Source organism: Archocentrus centrarchus, chromosome 14 (assembly GCF_007364275.1).
Source record: "Archocentrus centrarchus isolate MPI-CPG fArcCen1 chromosome 14, fArcCen1, whole genome shotgun sequence".
Classification (NCBI taxonomy): Eukaryota; Metazoa; Chordata; class Actinopteri; order Cichliformes; family Cichlidae; genus Archocentrus; species Archocentrus centrarchus.
Window position 1 is genome coordinate 12,142,620 of NC_044359.1, and position 18,604 is coordinate 12,161,223.

Consider the following 18,604-nt stretch of genomic DNA (forward strand, 5'->3'; position numbering starts at 1 on the left):
AAATATGAATATATGAACAAATATAAAATTGATAAGAGCTGCCGCTGCTGGTGACATCTGCTTAATAAAATGTCATCATTTTAACATTTTATTTTAGTCTGTTGAAAACAGAATATGAGTGCTGTATGAAAGAAATCTTTTCCAGGAAAACTCTGTACAACTCTGTAAGTTGTTGCATCAGCCAAAAAAAGAAAAACAGCCTTCAAAGAGCATGGTGAAACTGTTATTAGTTACTATTGTTAAATTGTGAAGTTCTGTTAACTGTGATGCAGTATGCTGATTTATCAGGCAGTGAAGGTCAGTTTGTTCCTGCAGTAATTCATTTCTCCTTTCCATATATGGAGCCCAGATGTTATCTCAACATGTGTGTCTGTGCTCAAGCAGTGTTCTTTTTTTTTTCTGTTTCCAAAAATGGTTTTTGACAGCACCTAGAGAATTTTCTTGGGTTTTGTTCTTTGGCTGATGGTTTTAGCTGTAGGCAAGGAAATCTATAGCACTGGCAATTTAACAGTGAGAGCAAGAGAGCATGTCTTTCCAGTCAAGAATAACTTGATACTCGTGACATCGATTTAAACCGCAATCTGCCTTGTGGCTTCCTTGCATGTGGAAATCTTTTTCTCATCTTCTGCAAGATATTTCCCCTCATGTGCATGTTTAATGCTTATTCAAAAAAAAAAAAAGGGTCTCTAGACAGAAGGCCTCAGTGTTTGACACCAAAACTTTGAGCTGGTTTCCCAAAGACGGGACAGAAAAGTATTTAGACTCAATGCATGCTGTCAGATGTAGCAAACACTACATAAAATGTGTTTGGTTTGTCACACTGCCTCATTACTATTTCAAGTTATTGATTGCCTCTTCAACATGCTTTTTACCAAGGTGTTGTTGGCAGTATCAAAAACCAGTATCATAGATAGTAACAAGATCAATTAAAATGCCATCTGCATCCTACTAATTTATGCCAGCTCCAAGCACTTTTTCAAAAATTACTTTTACAGCACAAAACATAGCTCATATATCAGTCTTTATCATTTAAATGTTTGAGACATGAGAAAACTGCTATATGTGTAAATTAGAAGAACGTTCTTCTAACATTGAATTTTTCATTTTTAAATGTGTTACAACAGCTACAGGTAATTAAGATCAACTCACAGCTCTCATTGTCTTAATCACTGGTGTAGCCCATTTGTGTCACGCACACACCAGTTTGTGTGAATAGATTCATTCAGGGGTACACAGTGGCCTTTTGAATCTCCCTTTGTTTTTGAGCAGCTGTCTTTGAATATACTCCATAGTGTAGCTTCAGCTAGGAATATAGATAAGATAGATAAAGCTCTTTCTGGGCCTGAATATTGGGCATTTTTCACCTCTGTCTTTACAGGACTGGACTTGTTCTTTGAAGCTTGCAGGAAACGCTGTAAAGTCTAAATTGTACCCTCTGCAACTGGTCAACTGTAAGAGTCTGTGACACTCCAAGTAAGGGTCAGCAGTGCGAGACTGTTGGCCTTTTTGATCTTTAGGGTGGTATACCAAGAGAACTATAATTTCAACATATATATATAAAAAACCGCCCTGATAGTATGGTGTATGTTCCTTGGTGAGGGGTTTGTCCTCCATCAGCACCAAACTCAAAACTAATGCTCTGATGTGTATAATGGAAGCAAAATTGTACTTGATCTCATTTTGACAGCTATCAAATGTTATTTCATTATAAAAAAAAAAGAGAGAGAGAGAATGAGATAGGAAAATAGGGCCAATGAATGCTTAATTGGATTAATATGCCCTGCGCTCAGTGCACTTGTAATTCGCATAGAGATATAATCACAATTCAGCATTGATAGAGATGTGTAAGGGCTTGCTAGAATAATCATCAAATTATCAGGTAGCTGATTTTCTGTTGCTGAGCAATTATCGATAAGAAAAGGTGCTTTGTTGTGAGCACAGCTCTTACTGACTGTCCCCTCTATCACCGCTCACCCAATCACACAATGAAGACGTTATCGAAGCATGGAAGTTCCTATCTCCCTCACAGCATGATCCCATTAGCTAGGCTGAGCATGTCTAGGTTTGCTCCTGAAGGACTGATAGGAAAGCGTTAATGTCCTCTCTGTTTGACTTCCATTTTGTCAGAGGTTGAAGTTTGTTTAGCATGAATGTCTAACAAAAACACCGTTTGAGCTGCAGGCTGGTCACTTGTTACCTACTCTTCTCAGTCCTGCTGGATGTAGAGTTAGAAATGTAACTCATGGTTTTCTGCAGTTATTAAATGAATATCAACAAACATAGTAATACTTTAGGACTGAGGCCACATAGAGACATTGTTAGGTGCTTATAATTCTGTTAAAGAATAACCCCCACAATGGCCAGTTTGTCATTCAATTTAGAAGTCCTTTTGAACAATAATGGATATCAGGTTCAAAATGCACAAGGAAAAACTCGCCCTGTGGGCGGTCTTTGTCCTCCAAGCTCGGGTCCTCTACCAGAGGCCTGGAAGCTTGAGGGTCCTGCGCAGTATCTTAGCTGTTCCCAGCATTGCTCTATTCTGGACAGAGATCTCGGATGTCGTTCCTGGAATCTGTTGGAGCCATTCTCCCAGTTTGGGGGTCACTGCCCCGAGTGTTCCAATTACCACGGGACCACTGTTACCTTCACCTTCCACATCCTCTGTAGCTCTTGTCTGAGCCCTTGGTATTTCTCAAGTTTCTCATGTTCCTTCTTCTTGATGTTACTGCCGCTTGGTGTTGCAACATCTATCACTACGGCTTTCTTCCTCTTCTTGTCCACCACTACGATGTCGGTTGGTTAGCCATCACCACTTTGTCCATCTGTATCTTAGCTCAGTCCTTATCAACCACCCTTGAGGGCGTATCCCATTTGACTTCGGGACTTCCAGGTCATAAACGGCACAGATGTTCCTGTATACTACCAGCCACTTGGTTATGGCGTTCCATGTATGCCTTGCCTGTTAGCATTTTGCACCTTGCTATTATGTGCTGGATTGTCTCAGGGGCAAAGCCTGCACCTGAGGTCTTGCTATGTGTGGTAAACCCCAGCCTCAGTCAGTCTTCTGCTTCGAGTTTGTTCCTGTGCTGCCATGATTAGTGCCTCTGTGCTATCTTTCAGCCCAGCTTTGTCCAGCCATTGGTAGGATTTTTCATCCCTTCAGTCCCTTCTTCTATCTCTCTGTGGTACATGCTGTGCTGTCCTTCCATGATGGTTCCTGCTCTTGCTCCTTTTCTGTTCATACTATAAATGAATTACCCAAAACTAAACAGGGAAGGAAATGCCTGTGAAGGTAAAACTATGTTTGGGAATTTTTTCCTCAAATCTTATGTACTGTACAATGAACTATTCCTTCAGTAATGTACTAAAAGAGATTGTCTAAATTCCTTCTAGTGGTAGTGCTGTGTGTATATTATGTCTAGTAAGTATTACTATTGCTGTCATTGGTTTTGTATGACAGCAATAGTCAAAAGTGATGACAGCATCACTTTTGCATGACTATTGCTTTTGTATGTACTTTATGTTATGAGATCTATACAAGCACAATACAGTCTATATGATCTAGAGTACCAGACAAAAGTTTGGACACACTCACCCATTCATATGACTGTATATGAGCTCTATATGGCAAATACATCCCTTCTATGTTCACTAGACCAGGCTAGAAGGCTTCAGAAATCAAACAGGCAGGTCACAGGCACTATAGAGTCATTGAGACCCAAAAGCAGCATTGACAGAAAGAGTGAGAATCTAATCAGAGCTGCAGGAGATGGAGCATCTATTGACTCAGCCTTGTCCATCAATCCCTGCAGCAGCACACTGCAGATTTTTTAAGGATCTGGGGTCAGAAGTAAAGCCCTGGCAGTGTCAGGGGCCACTGAATTTTACGGCACTCATGAAGCAAAGCATACTTCACTGAATTTAAAATCAATGCTCGGTGGTGTGAGCAGGTTAGGAAACAATGAAGGAAAGAATTCATTAACTTTACATTACCTTTCCTCATACTTCTCAGTTTTCCTGTCAAAAATTAGGGCACAGTCTAAAAGTTTGGTTATATGATATCAGTTAAATTGAGTGAACATGTGAAAGTAACTTGCTAAATGGGACTTGGTAGTGCTGTTATTTGGTTTCTACTGCATAACCCATCAGTAAGCCAGGCATCATATAAAGATGAAAACAATGAAAGAAAAAAAATTATCAGATGTTCATTAAAACCCAAATGACCCAGCTGAAATTCCTACAACAGCCAACACTATGCAGCACTGTTATTAGTTAGCATGTTTTTGTTTTTTTAATTTGAGACACATTCACAGTTTCTCTCAAGAATTTTAATATCTTAGAAAACCAGCACATCATTAAAGACCTTGCCTTGAATTTATAGATCACAAATAGAGCATTAGAATACATTTAGCATTTGTGTACCATTCTGTTAAATTACAGCTTTTGTCATCGTTGCCATGAGTGCTTTCTTTTCCTTGCCAAGTTTTTTTTTTTTTTTCTGCTAGCATGAATTCTAAATGAAGTATTCTTACCGGTAGCCTTGATTAAAACTGCTAGAAATATGGAGGAGAGCTTCAGGGAAGAAAGGACAAGATATAATGGCCATGTCCAACTGACTGATATCGTTCTATCCTTTACTTTTCAACAGAGCTTTGACAGTTTTTATTATTATACTACTAGACTTTAAAATTCACTTTTCTGTGTAAGAAAAAGTCCTGTTGGATTCACTTTAGACCATTGTATAAGTGAATGTTACTGTTATATATAAAGAGAGAGAGAGGTTTATTTTTTTCCAACACTGCCTGTGTACATGCATATTGCTTGCTTTAACGTGTCAGACTCAGGTTATTCTCACTGTGTAATTTCAGTAAACTTCAAAGAAAATGGGTGTTATCTAAAGCCTTTGACAATTATTGTATTTGTTCCAAGCAGCCTCACTCCCCCTGTCTGTTTCTTCAGATACTCCAAAGATCCTGGGTGTGGTGACAGTATACACATGGGAGGGAAACCCGGCCAACATCAGTTGTGAGGTGGAGGCTCATCCCGGAGCCTCAGTGGTTTGGTTTAGAGACGGCCTCCAGCTGCCCGCTGCCAACACCACTAATATGAAGATCTATAACACACCATCCGTCAGCTACCTTGAGGTGCGTTGCATCCGTCATCTTCATGCTGAGTTCTCCTGGCATACAAAGGCAGAAAAACGCCCAAAGAGACTTTGGATTTTGGCCGAATATTTACAGTGTTATCAGATTTTGCATCAGTAGCAGCCACAGTTACTGCACAGATACTCATCGAGCCATTAGAAGCCATTAGAAACAGATTTTGTTTAATTTTTTTGACAGTTTCACATGCTGATTCCCAAACAAATGTTTTTCAATGATTTTTTTTCTTCCTTTTGTGAATTGGAACTGCCTAAGAATAAAGTATAAAAAAAATTGCCAAAAATCAAACAATAGAGTGGTAACTCACAAAAGACTTGCTGTTTGTTACACAAGAATTAATTTTCAAAGTTTAATATAAACCACTCATTCCTGAGTGATTACATTAAAAGCTAACAAGTAGTTCCAGACCAACTTTAAATGGGCTGTAATTATAGGTCTAGTATTGAGCACAGAATGCTAGACACTGTGTTAATGAACCAAAGTGTAGGATTAAAATCAAGAAATCTGTGCATCTGCATACCAACCAGGTTCCAGACCAAACACAAATGCTGAATAGCTTCAAACCATTAACTGAGACTACACCTTAATAATCTGTGCACTGTGTTTAAGACCTTCATGCATGTAGTCAGCTTCTTTTTTTCTGTCTGTTTACATGCAGCGACTCATTAATTTTTCTGTCTTTCAGATTACCCCTGATTCTCAAAATGACTTTGGCAGTTACAACTGTACAGCCACCAACGTGATGGGCACTGAATCCAAGGAGTTCCTTCTTATCCAAGCAGGTTTGTTAACTGAAAATTACTCCATTTATGTGAAATTGTTGTGTGTTGGGAAAACCCCAGGGACACTTCGAATAATGAAATGATGAGATTTCAGCTTACCTGACTGGCCAGTCTCTTTGTTGCAAAAATGAAGAACCTTACAACTTTACACTCTGTTTGAATCCTTGGACTGGATTTTAAAGTCATACTCCCCAATATGGATAGAACCACCTAAAAGCAAATGGTTTGACAACTCACCAACAGAACAGAATGAGCCAGCAGTTTGGAAACAAAGATTTATGAAATAAACATATATGAAATGTGCATATGAAATCCTACTAGTAGAGGAACTGTTACTAATGCCACTAGAAAAGGCAGTGCAGCATTTAAGACAAGTGGTAATGAATGAACAGTATGCATGAAAGCTTTAGAATTTACGATTAACTCATTTATCTGTTTTGTCTGTATTTATAGCGACTGCATGCAGATCTGAAACATTGAAACATACTTGTGAACGTGTAGTCAGGATGGTGTTAATTGACTCCAAATGATTAAAAGAGTTCTGGCTAAGATACGTTTGTTTTGCCTGGATACAAATGAAAAGTGACCTTATGTTTGTATACAAGAAATCCCAAAGGCAGGCTGCAGTGTAAATAGCGAAGAAAAACTTTCAGACCACAGACTAGACAGGCAATGGAAGAAAATTGAAATCACAGTGGAACTGCCCTTTAAGCCTTATTTTCTTGTGTTAGCTTCATTTGGTATGCAAATTGCTTTGGATCCATTAGAAGTGGAAGGTCGCTCAGGACCTTGTCTAAATGCAGTGTGGTCAAATTAATTATGGTAACACCCTGTGCTGACATTGTGTAATATCCTGTAGGCTCTTTGAGGTAACTTCTTTCTGTTTTCTAATTTGCTGCATAACTCTTTTGTATGCCTAAAGTGACTGCTTCCAAAGAGAATTATCCTAAAAGGAACCCTGTAAATATGTCCTCACAACTTTCTCTCTGCAAATATGCCAGTGAGAACATTTTTGCATGTAATGTGAGGCAAAGAGCTCCACCAAACAAAGATATTTCAGCCACCATAGGCAGTCAGAAAAGGTATCATTAGAAAAATCACTGGGTAAGCAGATCCAAGAAGTTTGCAGACATATGCAGATGAGCTTATAATTAGCTTAATTCCTCTTGACAGTGATGTAGACATCCAGGTTTGTTTGGTTTGGGTTCTTTTTAAAAAGATTAACACTCTTCAGCTTCATTGGTTGCAACATTCACTACACCAAACTAATTAATTAATAATAACATGAATAGTTGATTGAACACATATCACCCCCATCATGATTTTGGTATTCATGGACAGTATCAAAAATAGAGAAAAAAAAAGGTAAATATGCTAATAAAGGTATTCTATTCTATATGGTGGTATTGCTGAAATAGACAAAGGCTCGTGAAGTCAGTGAAGTTCAAAGACCTCATCCTCATGTAAAGTGATAATCTGCATTGATTTTTGTGTGTAACTAGATATTTGAACTTGACACAAAGATGAGACAGAAAGGCCAGGAGCCTCGGAACCCAGCGGGAATCATCCTTGGAGAACCGTAATAAAATAAACTGTCACTTTTTAACCAGTTGTTTAAATGGCTCACACGACTAACATACTGATTCAGCATCATGAAGGTGTCCCACTGAAAGATTAAAAACAGAATTCTATTGCTCACAGAAGGAAGTTTAATCCTGTCGTGTACTCCGTTCTGTAATCCTGTCACTCGTCTTAAAAGAAATCAGTCTCAGCCGTGAGCTAAAGCTGTGCTATCACTGGAAACTACGGAGTTAGCATGGCTGCAACCTGGTATCATAAATGTTCATTTATCGATGTTAAGCATTGTCCTTTAAGTTTGATAACAAAGCCTAGTAAATGAGAATAATTTATGCTGATGTCGTCAGTGTCATGGTACTCACAGTGGTGGGCGTTATCTCAAGTAATGACTGAAATTGCACTGTGGTAAATGCCACCCTATGTTTACTAGCATAGTAATATTTTTGTAGTAAGTTGGAATGAGTTTAATTAAGAGAGAGAGGATAACGATGCAAATACACTCCAAATATAAAGCTGCTATAATATTAACATATGGCTGCTGCTGGATTCAAAATGAGAGGTTTGAAAACGCGTCTGTTTAAAATTACAATTGAAGAAGAGTTTACAAAACTCTAAAATCTGCTTTAAATTAAAAAAATTAATCAAACAGATTCTTAAAATCTTAAATTTGTCTTCCTTTTTTGTGCCTGCTTGTTTTTTCTTTCTTCACTGAAGAGCAAGAAACATACTGTGCTTAATGGAACCTAAAAGCAGTTATGAATAGCTGTTCATCAACTTTTTTTTTCTTTTTAAAAAGCTTTTGGAAACAGAAAAAAAATAAAGCTTCCTTTTTTCTGCTTGTGTTGCAGAGGTGCCCTCATCACCAGTAATTCAAGAAGTGGAACCTTTCTCAAGCACAACAGTGGTAAAATTTGAGGAGCCTGATTCAATGGGTGGCGTGCCCATTATTAAGTACAGAGTGGAATGGCGTATGCCTGGCAAGGAATGGACTGGCAGGGAGTATAATGCTGAAGGCGGTGAGTCACTCGTCCACCTTAAGCAATTTAGTGGATTATGTCTCTTTGTATATAACAAGCACACATGGGTCATTCCATCTAAAATCAGCAAATTTTAAGAACATTTTCTGCTCCTATTTGCATAAAAATTTTATGGTTCAAAGTTTGGGCATATACAGTTGTGAAATTTTCACTTCATATATCAAATACTTTTCTAGATATTTTTTTAAAAAAAGACCTGTCCAACAGATTTTCATACCCTTTTTTTTTTTGCACATTGAACTCTGAGTTACTATTTGAACATGAATACATGTATCTCAAAAACTGTTGAAGATAAAAGCCTGAAATTTTCACTGGTCTGTCTTATCATTAAAATGAATCAGGACCTGTCATTTGGGATGGCTACATTAATTTTGTTAAGTATACACACACACACACACACAATCTTTAATAGTTTTGGAGATATTCATGTTCAAACATTGCCTCACATTTCAATGTGCAGGAAAACGTGCCTGAAAATGAGTGGGTGGATATCTTGAAAAGATATCACAGCAATCACTATATATGTTCAAACTTTGTACCATAAACTTTTTATGTAAATTGCAGAAGGCAGAAGGTCCTTACAGGAGTCACAGTTTTTACAAGAAATACCATTATGGAATTTTAAGCCTCATATTCGTTTAGTCATTGGCAGCATATTGAAAATGGCTGCTGGGACACAGGTTTCTGTTGTGTGTCTTTAGTTCCTGAGTAGTCACCTCTTCCATACATTTCCCCTCAGAGCCTTGAAAAGCATAATTTCAGTGAAGCATAGCGCATACAAGGGGTGTTATTTACCACTTTCTATGGCTGCATCAGCTCCATCATCTACACCTTAGTAGCACTTAGGCCACTTTAATTCCTAGCATCCAACTGATGCATCATACTTTAAGTCATCCTGAAGGGGAGGACTTACTGAGCCTGTCTTTATTGGCAAAACTATTTTATATTATTCTGTTCTGCAGTAGGCAAAAAAAAATGTTCAAGGCTTGAGAGTTTCTCGTTATTCATAATATTCAAACATAAAATATCAGGGTTATCCACTGTAGGGAATGCAGTACAACTTTGAACTGCATGGCTATTATGTGTTTATGTCTAGTTCCTACATGCTGAAAACATTTCTGCGACAATATTTAATCCAAACATGACAGTAGCTGATGTCAGGAAGAGATGTGGAACACAGTGTAGCCTAAATGACAGTCAGCCCTGACACTGACAGGCCCTAGATAATATCCCCATCCCACTGAGGGTTTGTGGCTCTTGCAAATCTGGATGGTTTTCGTCCTGTCTGCCACATGGGATGTATCAGTCAGTGGCTGACAGGCTCTACTGTCAGCTCAAGGCCCATGAGCCGGCTGACATGTGAGCGTGTACACAAAATGAAACACATGGACCCTCATCAGAAGTATTCCATTCAGCTACATAAACTACTCTGCATCTAATAAATGTAAGTAATTTTGAAACACGCGTACATTGAAAGGACCTTTCCTTTTGGACTGCAAAAAAAAAAAAAAAACTAGGAATGTTAAATGTCTTGTCACTGAAGCTACAATGTGCCAAGGGAGGCAGTATATTGTTACTGATACTGAATTGTTAAGTGGCTGAACTGTGTCAATAAAAAGGCTTGTGTGTGTATGTGTCACAGTACTGTGACCCAGAGCTGCCATCACATGTTTAAAAGCAGTACTGCCAGATATAAATACCACACCCATCACTGTGGATCCATACTATAGAGGTACTGATGCTGCTGCATGTCAAATGAGAGCCTTACTTCTATGCAACCTGCAAATATTTCTAACAGATCATAGTTTGCTTCATGTCTGTGTTGTGTATATGTATATGTATATGCAGTAGTAATTTTTTTTTTTTTTTGTAAATTTATAATGCAGATAGGCTTAAATACTCATATTTGTATTATCATAATGCAATATACAGCACACAGTAGGTCTGTAATGTTACTCAGTGCATCAGCTCACTGATGTGTTTTCGATGGAGAGCAGTGGATTTCTGGGGCATAGAGCAATAAGTTATGAAAATGCTCATTGTGTTTCAGTTTGGTTTTTTTTAGTTTCAGTCTGGGATTTATTGAAAATATAAGAGCCTGCACTATTGACCACCTGATCCAATTCTTATTGCTGGGCATCAGTATTGCTGTGAATAAAGATCAACACTTACAAATATGTAATTTTAGGACATAGCTGTATATTTTTAAAAGCAGTGAATATATCAAATGCTGTTGTGCATTATTTATCTGTGGCTAATTGATGCCTTGATAATATATAAAATAATCACAGTTCCTTAATAGAAATAATAATTTTCTGATTCTATACTACACTGAAAAAAAAAATTCAGTATTCATTTTTTGTGGATGTTTTTCATATTTTTTAACCGGGCATTGAATTTTACTGTTTACCATTTACAGAAATGACCATAAACTTATTTCTTTTGCTACATTGTACGAGTGTACACACTTACAGTGTTTGTGCTGCAGTAGTAAAGAAACAAGTTAATTACCGCACACTAAATTTAATGCGTAAAGACTTTATGATTTGTGGAGATAACCTTTTACATAAGCAGAGGCAACCAATGTGAAAAAACAAACTAACAGGTTTATTACTTTGGGCCAGCTGTAACAATTTAATCTGAGCATTAATGGATTCAGCAAAGACATCAGTTTTATGAACCTGCTAAAAGCCCAGTTCTCTATTCACCTGCTCTAATGCTTGAAAGCTGTATTCATGCAGGTTCTCCAAGCAGCCTTATGCTCGGTTCTTTCTGCAAGTCCCTCTTACTGATACATTAATCTGAGACATAAATGGTCACAGCAATGGAGAGATGTTTCACAGTTGGTTTTCACAGCCTGAATTTGTTCTCATCCATGAAATTACTATTCTTTGTATAACACACTGAGAGATCAGCCAACTCACTTGTATGACAAATGTCACGACCATGAATGTGTATCGTGACTGAAATCTCAAATGTTCCTTTGGGGGGGGAAAGTGACTGTTAGAGCAAATCTTAAAATATATTGTACATTGCTCTGAAAAAGTACTTGCCCCCTTCCTTATTTCTTAGTTTCTTTTGCTCATTTGACACACATCTGGTGTAAAAATAACTCAGGATTTCATTAAAAAAAAAAACATCAGACCAACAGTAAATCATGGTGGTGGTAGTGAGATGGTCTGGTGCTGCTGATGGAACCATGAATTCTGCTCTCTACCAGAAAACCCTGAAGGAGGATGTCCGGCTATCAGTTTGTGCCCTGAAGCTCCAGCACACTTAGGTTATGCAGCAGGACAATGATCAGAAACACACAAGCAAGTAATGCCTGGATGGAATGGCCTAGTTAAATTCTGGACTTAGATCAGATTGAGATGCTTTGGCATGACCTTAAACGGGCTGTTCATGCTTGAGAATCCTTCAGCGTGGCTGAATTAGAACAATTCTCCACAGTGATGTGAAAGACTCGCTGCTAGTTATCACAAGTGCTCGATTGCAGTTCTTGCTGTCAAGAGTTGCACAACCAGTTATTAGGTTTAGGGGCCAATTACTTTTTCACATGTCGCCATACAAAACTGCATTTTGTATTCATTCAGGTTATCTTTGTCTAATATTAAAATTTGTTTGTTAATCTGAAACATTTAAGTGTGACGACTGTGCAAAAAAACTAAGAAATCAGGAAGGGAGCAAAAACTTTTTCACAGCACTGTAATGATGTCTTGACTCTACAGCCACTACATTGTGCATCTAACACTATTATTACAAAAAAATTTCACCTGCCACCTGCTGCCACGCTATTTGTGTTGCCACATTATTTGTGAAATTACTGAGTTTAAAAAAATAAATATTATATTGCATATTTCATTTCAAGCTATACAATGTGTTGTTGTTGGGAGATTATTGGTTAAATTAATTGAATTTTCCCACAAAAATTACATTTAAAGATCACCCTAATGGACTTTCCACCTTTTTTTTTTCTACTAATACCCCTGAGAGCCCATGTATTACAATCCTTGATTTTTTTTTTTCTCCCTACAATAAAACCTGAAACCACAGAGCCCCCACTGCAATTACAATTTCTGCTCTAATGGGGATTTGTTTTTCACAGTTACCATTGAAAATAATAATCCCTCTATTGGTCATTCTGGATGCTGCTTATATGCAACTCTGCTTCCACTGGTGCGTAGTCATTGTGAATGATCTTATAAAGATTGTAGTTCATCTGTGGCGTCCTGGTATAAAGAATCAACAAAAGTTTCAGCAAGGATCTGCCGTCTGGGTTTGATAGTTTCAAGCTGTCATGTAGGATATAGTCTTAACTTAAGATGGATCAGGCCACAGCAGTCATCTTAGATTTTACTGACTCATTTGGACCAACTTATGGCAAAAGAACTATATGTTGTGGCTTATTGTATAAAGTGAAATGTAGTCACAGCAGGAATAGAAACTAATTAGAAGTAAAAAAAGAAACAAAATAAAAGGAAACCCTACCCCCACCGATTTGAATGTCGTCCATGTCACAAAAATGCCTCTCTCCAAGCACTGAATCACCGAGGTAGCACGTCAGTCCTATTGTCCATGCCCATCATTTTCCTTTGTCCTTTACCTTGAGGTCAAGGTTGCCAACATTCAAACTCATCCTAAATTTTTAGTAGATGCATCTATGGTGTGAATTGGTACATCCTACCTCACATCATTCTCGAGTTATTTTGAGTTAATCATGTGATCTAGGGGTCACTGGCCGTCTTTTGTGCAAATTTGGTACAAAATAGTGGTTTATCTACCTGACATAAATTGGTAAGAGCGTGCATCATTGGGTTACGTGTAAAATGTTTCTAAAGTCTTAGCTCTGGATTCCTTGGGTCAGTGTATACCTTCATGAAGTAACACCACCTTGCCTCCAACAGACATGACAAAGATCACCATCACCGATTTAAAACCAGAAACCACGTACGAGGTCAGGATGTCTGCTATCAACGGCAAAGGTGAAGGCGAGAGCAGCCAGGCCAGAACTTTTAAGACTGAGCCAGTCCGTAAGTACTCCCCTCACTTCTTGCTCCTGCTCTAAGTGCTCCTCTGACCCAAATGCTTTGAACCTAATGCTGTTGCTCACTCCGCTGCCTCCCAGTGTCTAGCTGTGCCCAGATGCTTTCACCCTTCCGCTCCTCTGTTTTCATGCCAAGCCCCAGTGCAATCCTTTTCCATCCAGGCCAGAAGAAACCATAATTCATGGTGACACTGTGACGTCATAATCCAAATTCGTTAATTGGGTTAACTATGCAATGTATAACCTGCCTGTCCTTCATCACCCAGCTCTTCTATGTACTTCTTGTTTTGTGAATGTTTGCAGTGTGTAAGGCTGAACGAACCCTTGTCTTCTTAGCCCACAGCTCAGGTGATTTAGTGAAAGCTTTCTACGAAGTACTTGCACGTTCTTAAAGCTGATTTATACTTCAGTGTGAAGGAGGGTCATCTCTGTATTTATAGTTCGGCGACAGCATGCATTTTTAATATAACGGCCACAGGTCGAGTCCTGCTGAGAACTGCGTATGTTTGGTGATGGTGATGGCAGAGCATGATGAACTGCTGGATATTTTAGAAGGTCAAGAAAATTTTCTTTTTAACTGTGTTAAAACGGGTTTGGTGGATGTTCTGGACAGACTTGTCATTGCCCTTGGTGTTTTCTATATATCACACCTTAGTTAGACATATGGTGGAAACTTCACGTCAGAGAGCATCTATGTGACACCTGTCATCACCAATCAGAACGTGTCAGCTTGACATAAAATGTGACTTTGAGTTCATTTTTGTGCAGTAAAATGTCAAATAGTGCTTTCACACTGAAGTATAATAATTGGGCCAAATAGTACAGGAAATGTGTTTACATTTTGCTCCATGATTTGAGCTTTTGTATAATATACCACCAACTATTTGCACTTTATAACTTTGTAAAAATAATAATGATGTTGATTCAATGGCAGAAGAAGCGGGCCTTTTTCTCAGTAAGCACTTCAAACCAAGGTCAGGGATAGTTTGTACCTGTCTCTGTGTCACACTTCCAGTTGTGTGCTTCATCACCCTCCTGCTTTTAGAAAAAGCCCTCCTCAGCATCACCTTTATTTTTGTCCCACTTACAGATACTGCAATTTAAAAAGAAATCTCCATGTGTTTTTTATGCTTAGTTTGTAAACCCCTTTAACTCGAGGTTGTACTCGTACTTTACAAAAATGGAAGTTTATGTTGCACCAGAGTAACAGAGGGAGGCGGTCAGCCACAAATCCTGAGTCCTTACTTCGGTCGAGAGGTCAGAGTCATTAAAAATGTTTTCTACTTTGGGGGCTGATGCTGTACTAGCATTAAGGCACTGGTACCAATATGAGACTGGGTTAATGATCTGACATGACAGGTGCCCTCTTTAATTGATCATATTTCTCATTTCATTGTCTTTTTTTTCTTCTCTTTGTTTTATTGTTTTCTCATCATGGTTTTTCATCTGTTCTGTATTCCATTGGACTTCTCAGGCTATTCTTTCACAAGTAAGTTTCTTTCCTCCCTGTCTTCTCCATTTTATTTCCATCTGCATTTGTCTCCATCCCCCATTGTATTTTACCCTCACCATTCTCTATGTTGAAAAAAAGAAAATTTTCAGTGGTTACTAAATGATGCTACAGTAAAGTGAAGTTTCTTGATCACACAATGTTCCAGAGAACTCATCATCCAGTGCCCCAGAACTATGAATTTTCTTTTTTCTCCAACCTATCAGCGCTCATTTATTAGTTTTTTTTGTTTGTTTGTTTTTTTTTTTATGTTGCAAAGGGATGGCAATTTCATTACTTTAACGCAGTGTCAGGTTTGTTTTGCAGTTAAATTTGTGCAGGTTGATTTTGTGCTATAATCCTGCTTGCTACCCTCAGTTTTTTTGTATTTCTTGTCTCATAATACTTTTGTTGAGTTTTTCCTTTTCTCTTGTTTAAAGCATAATGTACTTCTGCATTGCAGCAGTTCAGCCAGTGTATCCTATATAAGGACTTTAGAGAAGGTATACTGTCTTCAGACACCGGCTTAGACTAAATGAAAAACAATAGTTGCATTATCATGTGGTGTATGGGATTATTTCTGATAAATGTGTTAATAGGTAGGCATCTTTGCACACAGTTAGCACCAACTATAAACATCTTTTGCTGTCCAAAGGCTTTTAGATTCCCATTTTTTTTAAACTTATGATTATTAGCTTGCATAATATTAGACATGTAGATGGATATATTAAGAAAGTTTTTTAAAAAACTCCTAGTTTCTGTCAAGTTCCTGGAAGGGGGAACTGTAGCTTTCTTTGAAAACAGAATGTGCTTAATACTGCACAGGAAAAGGTTTAAATATCTCCTATAATACAGAAGCCCAGAAGCTCAAAGCACTGCATCTTTCTTAATAGAAAAATACACACAGAGAGAGAGAGAGAGAGAGAGAGAGAGAGAAAACCTCTTCGACAGTTTACAATCTTCTATACGTGCAGAACCTTTAGAGGAAATGTTGAAAAGTGAGAAAATACAACCAAATACTGAAACGCTGCAGTGCAAGTAAACTTTAGCAGAAAAGTTTCCAGCCAGCAATAAACAGTATCAAAAACATCTTGGAAACGCCGTTCTCTCTGGACCGTGGCAGGAAGCCGGTTCTAAGTTGGCCATAGGTGTGAATATGACTGTGAATGGCTGTGTGTCTGCCGCTCACCCTGTGACTGTTGGGATGGGCTTCAGCCCAATGATGGATGGATAGATGGATGTTCCAGTTACAGGGTTCAAAAATGGACATATGAAATGAATCTACATCTGTTATAACATCACAGCACTCGGTTGTGCTTTCTCACTTGCATTTCTTCTAAATGCTGCTCCAGTATTGTCAGATATTTTTTATTTTATTTTTCTCTTCACATTTGTTTTTCTTCAGCACAGTGCATTGACCTCTTGTTACCACTGTTGATATAAAGCTTCAATTCTAGAAGCATGAATGTGGGAAATCAGTATCTGTTTATATTGTATCTATTGTGTATATCTTTTCTGCTGTATCACAGTGTGTGTGTGTGTGTGTGTGTGTGGGTGTGTGTGTGTGTGTGTGTGTGTGTGTGTGTGTGTGTGTGTGTGTGTGTGTGTGTGTGTTCTGCTTGTATTTGTGTTGCCAGTTGTTGCTGTGAACAAAACAAAAGGCAGTTGCCATAGGTATAGTAAGAAATCAGTATGACACTGTACAGTCACTGTTGTACAAATAAGAACATTTAATTCCAGCATTTAATGCATTTTAAATATTGAAGAGCAATGAGCAGCTACAGTCCAGAACCCAGGGGGGCTGTCAAGACCTGAGCCCAGCACTTCAGGCAAGCAAACTGCAAATGTCTTTGCAAATGTCGAAAATGCATGTATGCATGTAATGTGGGAGGAACCTAGGGAGCCACAGTTGTGAACCATTTGGCAGCAGTTGAATCAGTGGGAAGAGCAAACCTATTCTTGTCAACTGTATAAAGTTTAAGATTCTTAATGTAATTAGTGCACACATTAAGGCTTTAAGAACTGAAAGCTTTTTTAACCCTGAGATAAACAGCAGTCAGTCCTTCTCAGTAAGAAAATCATGTTAGCGAGCACTCACTTCACCATTGCTGCTAAAGAGCAACCATCTGAGCTCGACTGAGCATGTAATGCTACCTGTTTTGCCAGAATTACACAGTAGTTGTACTCCATCATTGTGCTCTTGTAAGCTGCACAATGCATGTTGCGAAAACCCATCTTATCCAGTATATTTTTAGAGTGCAATCAGTATACATGAAAATCTAAAATTGCATCTATTCATGTAATTTCATATCCACACTCACAGTGTAATGTAGCAAGCTGTCCAACTCACTAGTTAGTACAGTGCTACCAGGTGCAGAAATATGTGATGAGTCCCTGATCCAGAGAAATTCTTTAACAAGAGGTTAAAGAACAGACCCATCAGTGAGTTCTTTTTGCTGAGAACTCAAGCGCCTCTCATGATGTTTTCACCATCTTTCAGTTTCATCAGAGATACCACCCCCTATTGCTGCCACCAGTATGGCCCGTAGTGAGTATGCCAGTCCAGCAGTGTGCGTTGTCTCTACCGCTACCTCTCTTACTTGCTTGGCATTGCATCTAGTTTTCATTTATATCTGTTGTGGGTTTATAGGAGGGCTCAAAATCCCTCTATAGAGTGAAAAACCAGTTGGAAATTGACTAGCTCTGCTAACTGTCTTAAATACTTAAACAGTTTGATTTTACTAACAGTTGAAGGTAAACCATCTGACTATACAGGTGTCTGTGCAGAATTAACAGTGTGCCTGTTCATTAAGATCCAAAATCAGACACTGAAGTGTGGTGTCATGCATTTGGAACCTATTTAGCTTATGTTAGACCAGGTGTGCTTTAAACTCTGCGGAGGTTAATGTCAAAGTGAACGGCCCAGTAGATCAGGTGCTGCAGGACTGACGCTTAGCTTAACTGCTATTTGTAGAGGTACCATGCTAACAGCTTAGTATAAAGTCAGGTGGTTTATAGCAAACTCATAACACTACATCACACAAGATGTTTATGCAATTATTTGCTATAAACATTGTGATGTAGCGTCCGTGCTAACACCTTGTATCCTTTTTGTATCGCAAAAAAAATAAATACTGTCCATGATTTGTATTTGAACACCAGCTGGCAGATAGCAGAAGTATTTGTAATGTAAGCAAACTCTATTGTACTTACACACGCTTCAATTCATCTGAAAAAAGGTGAACACAAAAGCTGAGCATCAAATTACAGTAGAATGTGTTCATCCATTTCTTGGATTCAGTGTTGCTAATGAAAAATTTTTAAGGAAAGCTATTTGTTTGTTTTTAAATTGGTAATCTTAAATGTATGTGTTTATTTCTAAAAATAAAAAAAGGGGGGGGGCACCCAGCCAAAAAATTGGCAAACAACTGAAAAGATATTAAGGGCTCATATACTGTGGCGCTCCACATTCACATGTACAGTCCCTCATTATATAACCACTGTCATGTGAC

At 38.3% G+C, this 18,604-nt stretch overlaps 1 protein-coding gene across 11 annotated transcripts in view; it reads left to right on the forward strand.

Moving 5' to 3' along the window:
* Positions 1 to 18,604, forward strand: part of ncam1a (neural cell adhesion molecule 1a) — a 259,779-nt gene that overhangs the window by 198,165 nt on the left and 43,010 nt on the right. For 4 of the 11 annotated variants that reach the window (XM_030747105.1, XM_030747108.1, XM_030747110.1 and 1 more), the window contains 4 exons: positions 4,960 to 5,144; positions 5,848 to 5,944; positions 8,371 to 8,538; positions 13,464 to 13,589. In XM_030747105.1, coding sequence (XP_030602965.1) covers positions 4,960 to 5,144; positions 5,848 to 5,944; positions 8,371 to 8,538; positions 13,464 to 13,589 — 576 coding nt within the window. Of the gene's footprint in view, positions 1 to 4,959; positions 5,145 to 5,847; positions 5,945 to 8,370; positions 8,539 to 13,463; positions 13,590 to 14,155; positions 14,159 to 15,077; positions 15,093 to 15,592; positions 15,596 to 17,592; positions 17,641 to 18,604 lie in introns of all 11 variants that reach the window. The other 7 variants (XM_030747101.1, XM_030747102.1, XM_030747106.1 and 4 more) reach the window with 3 other exon arrangements.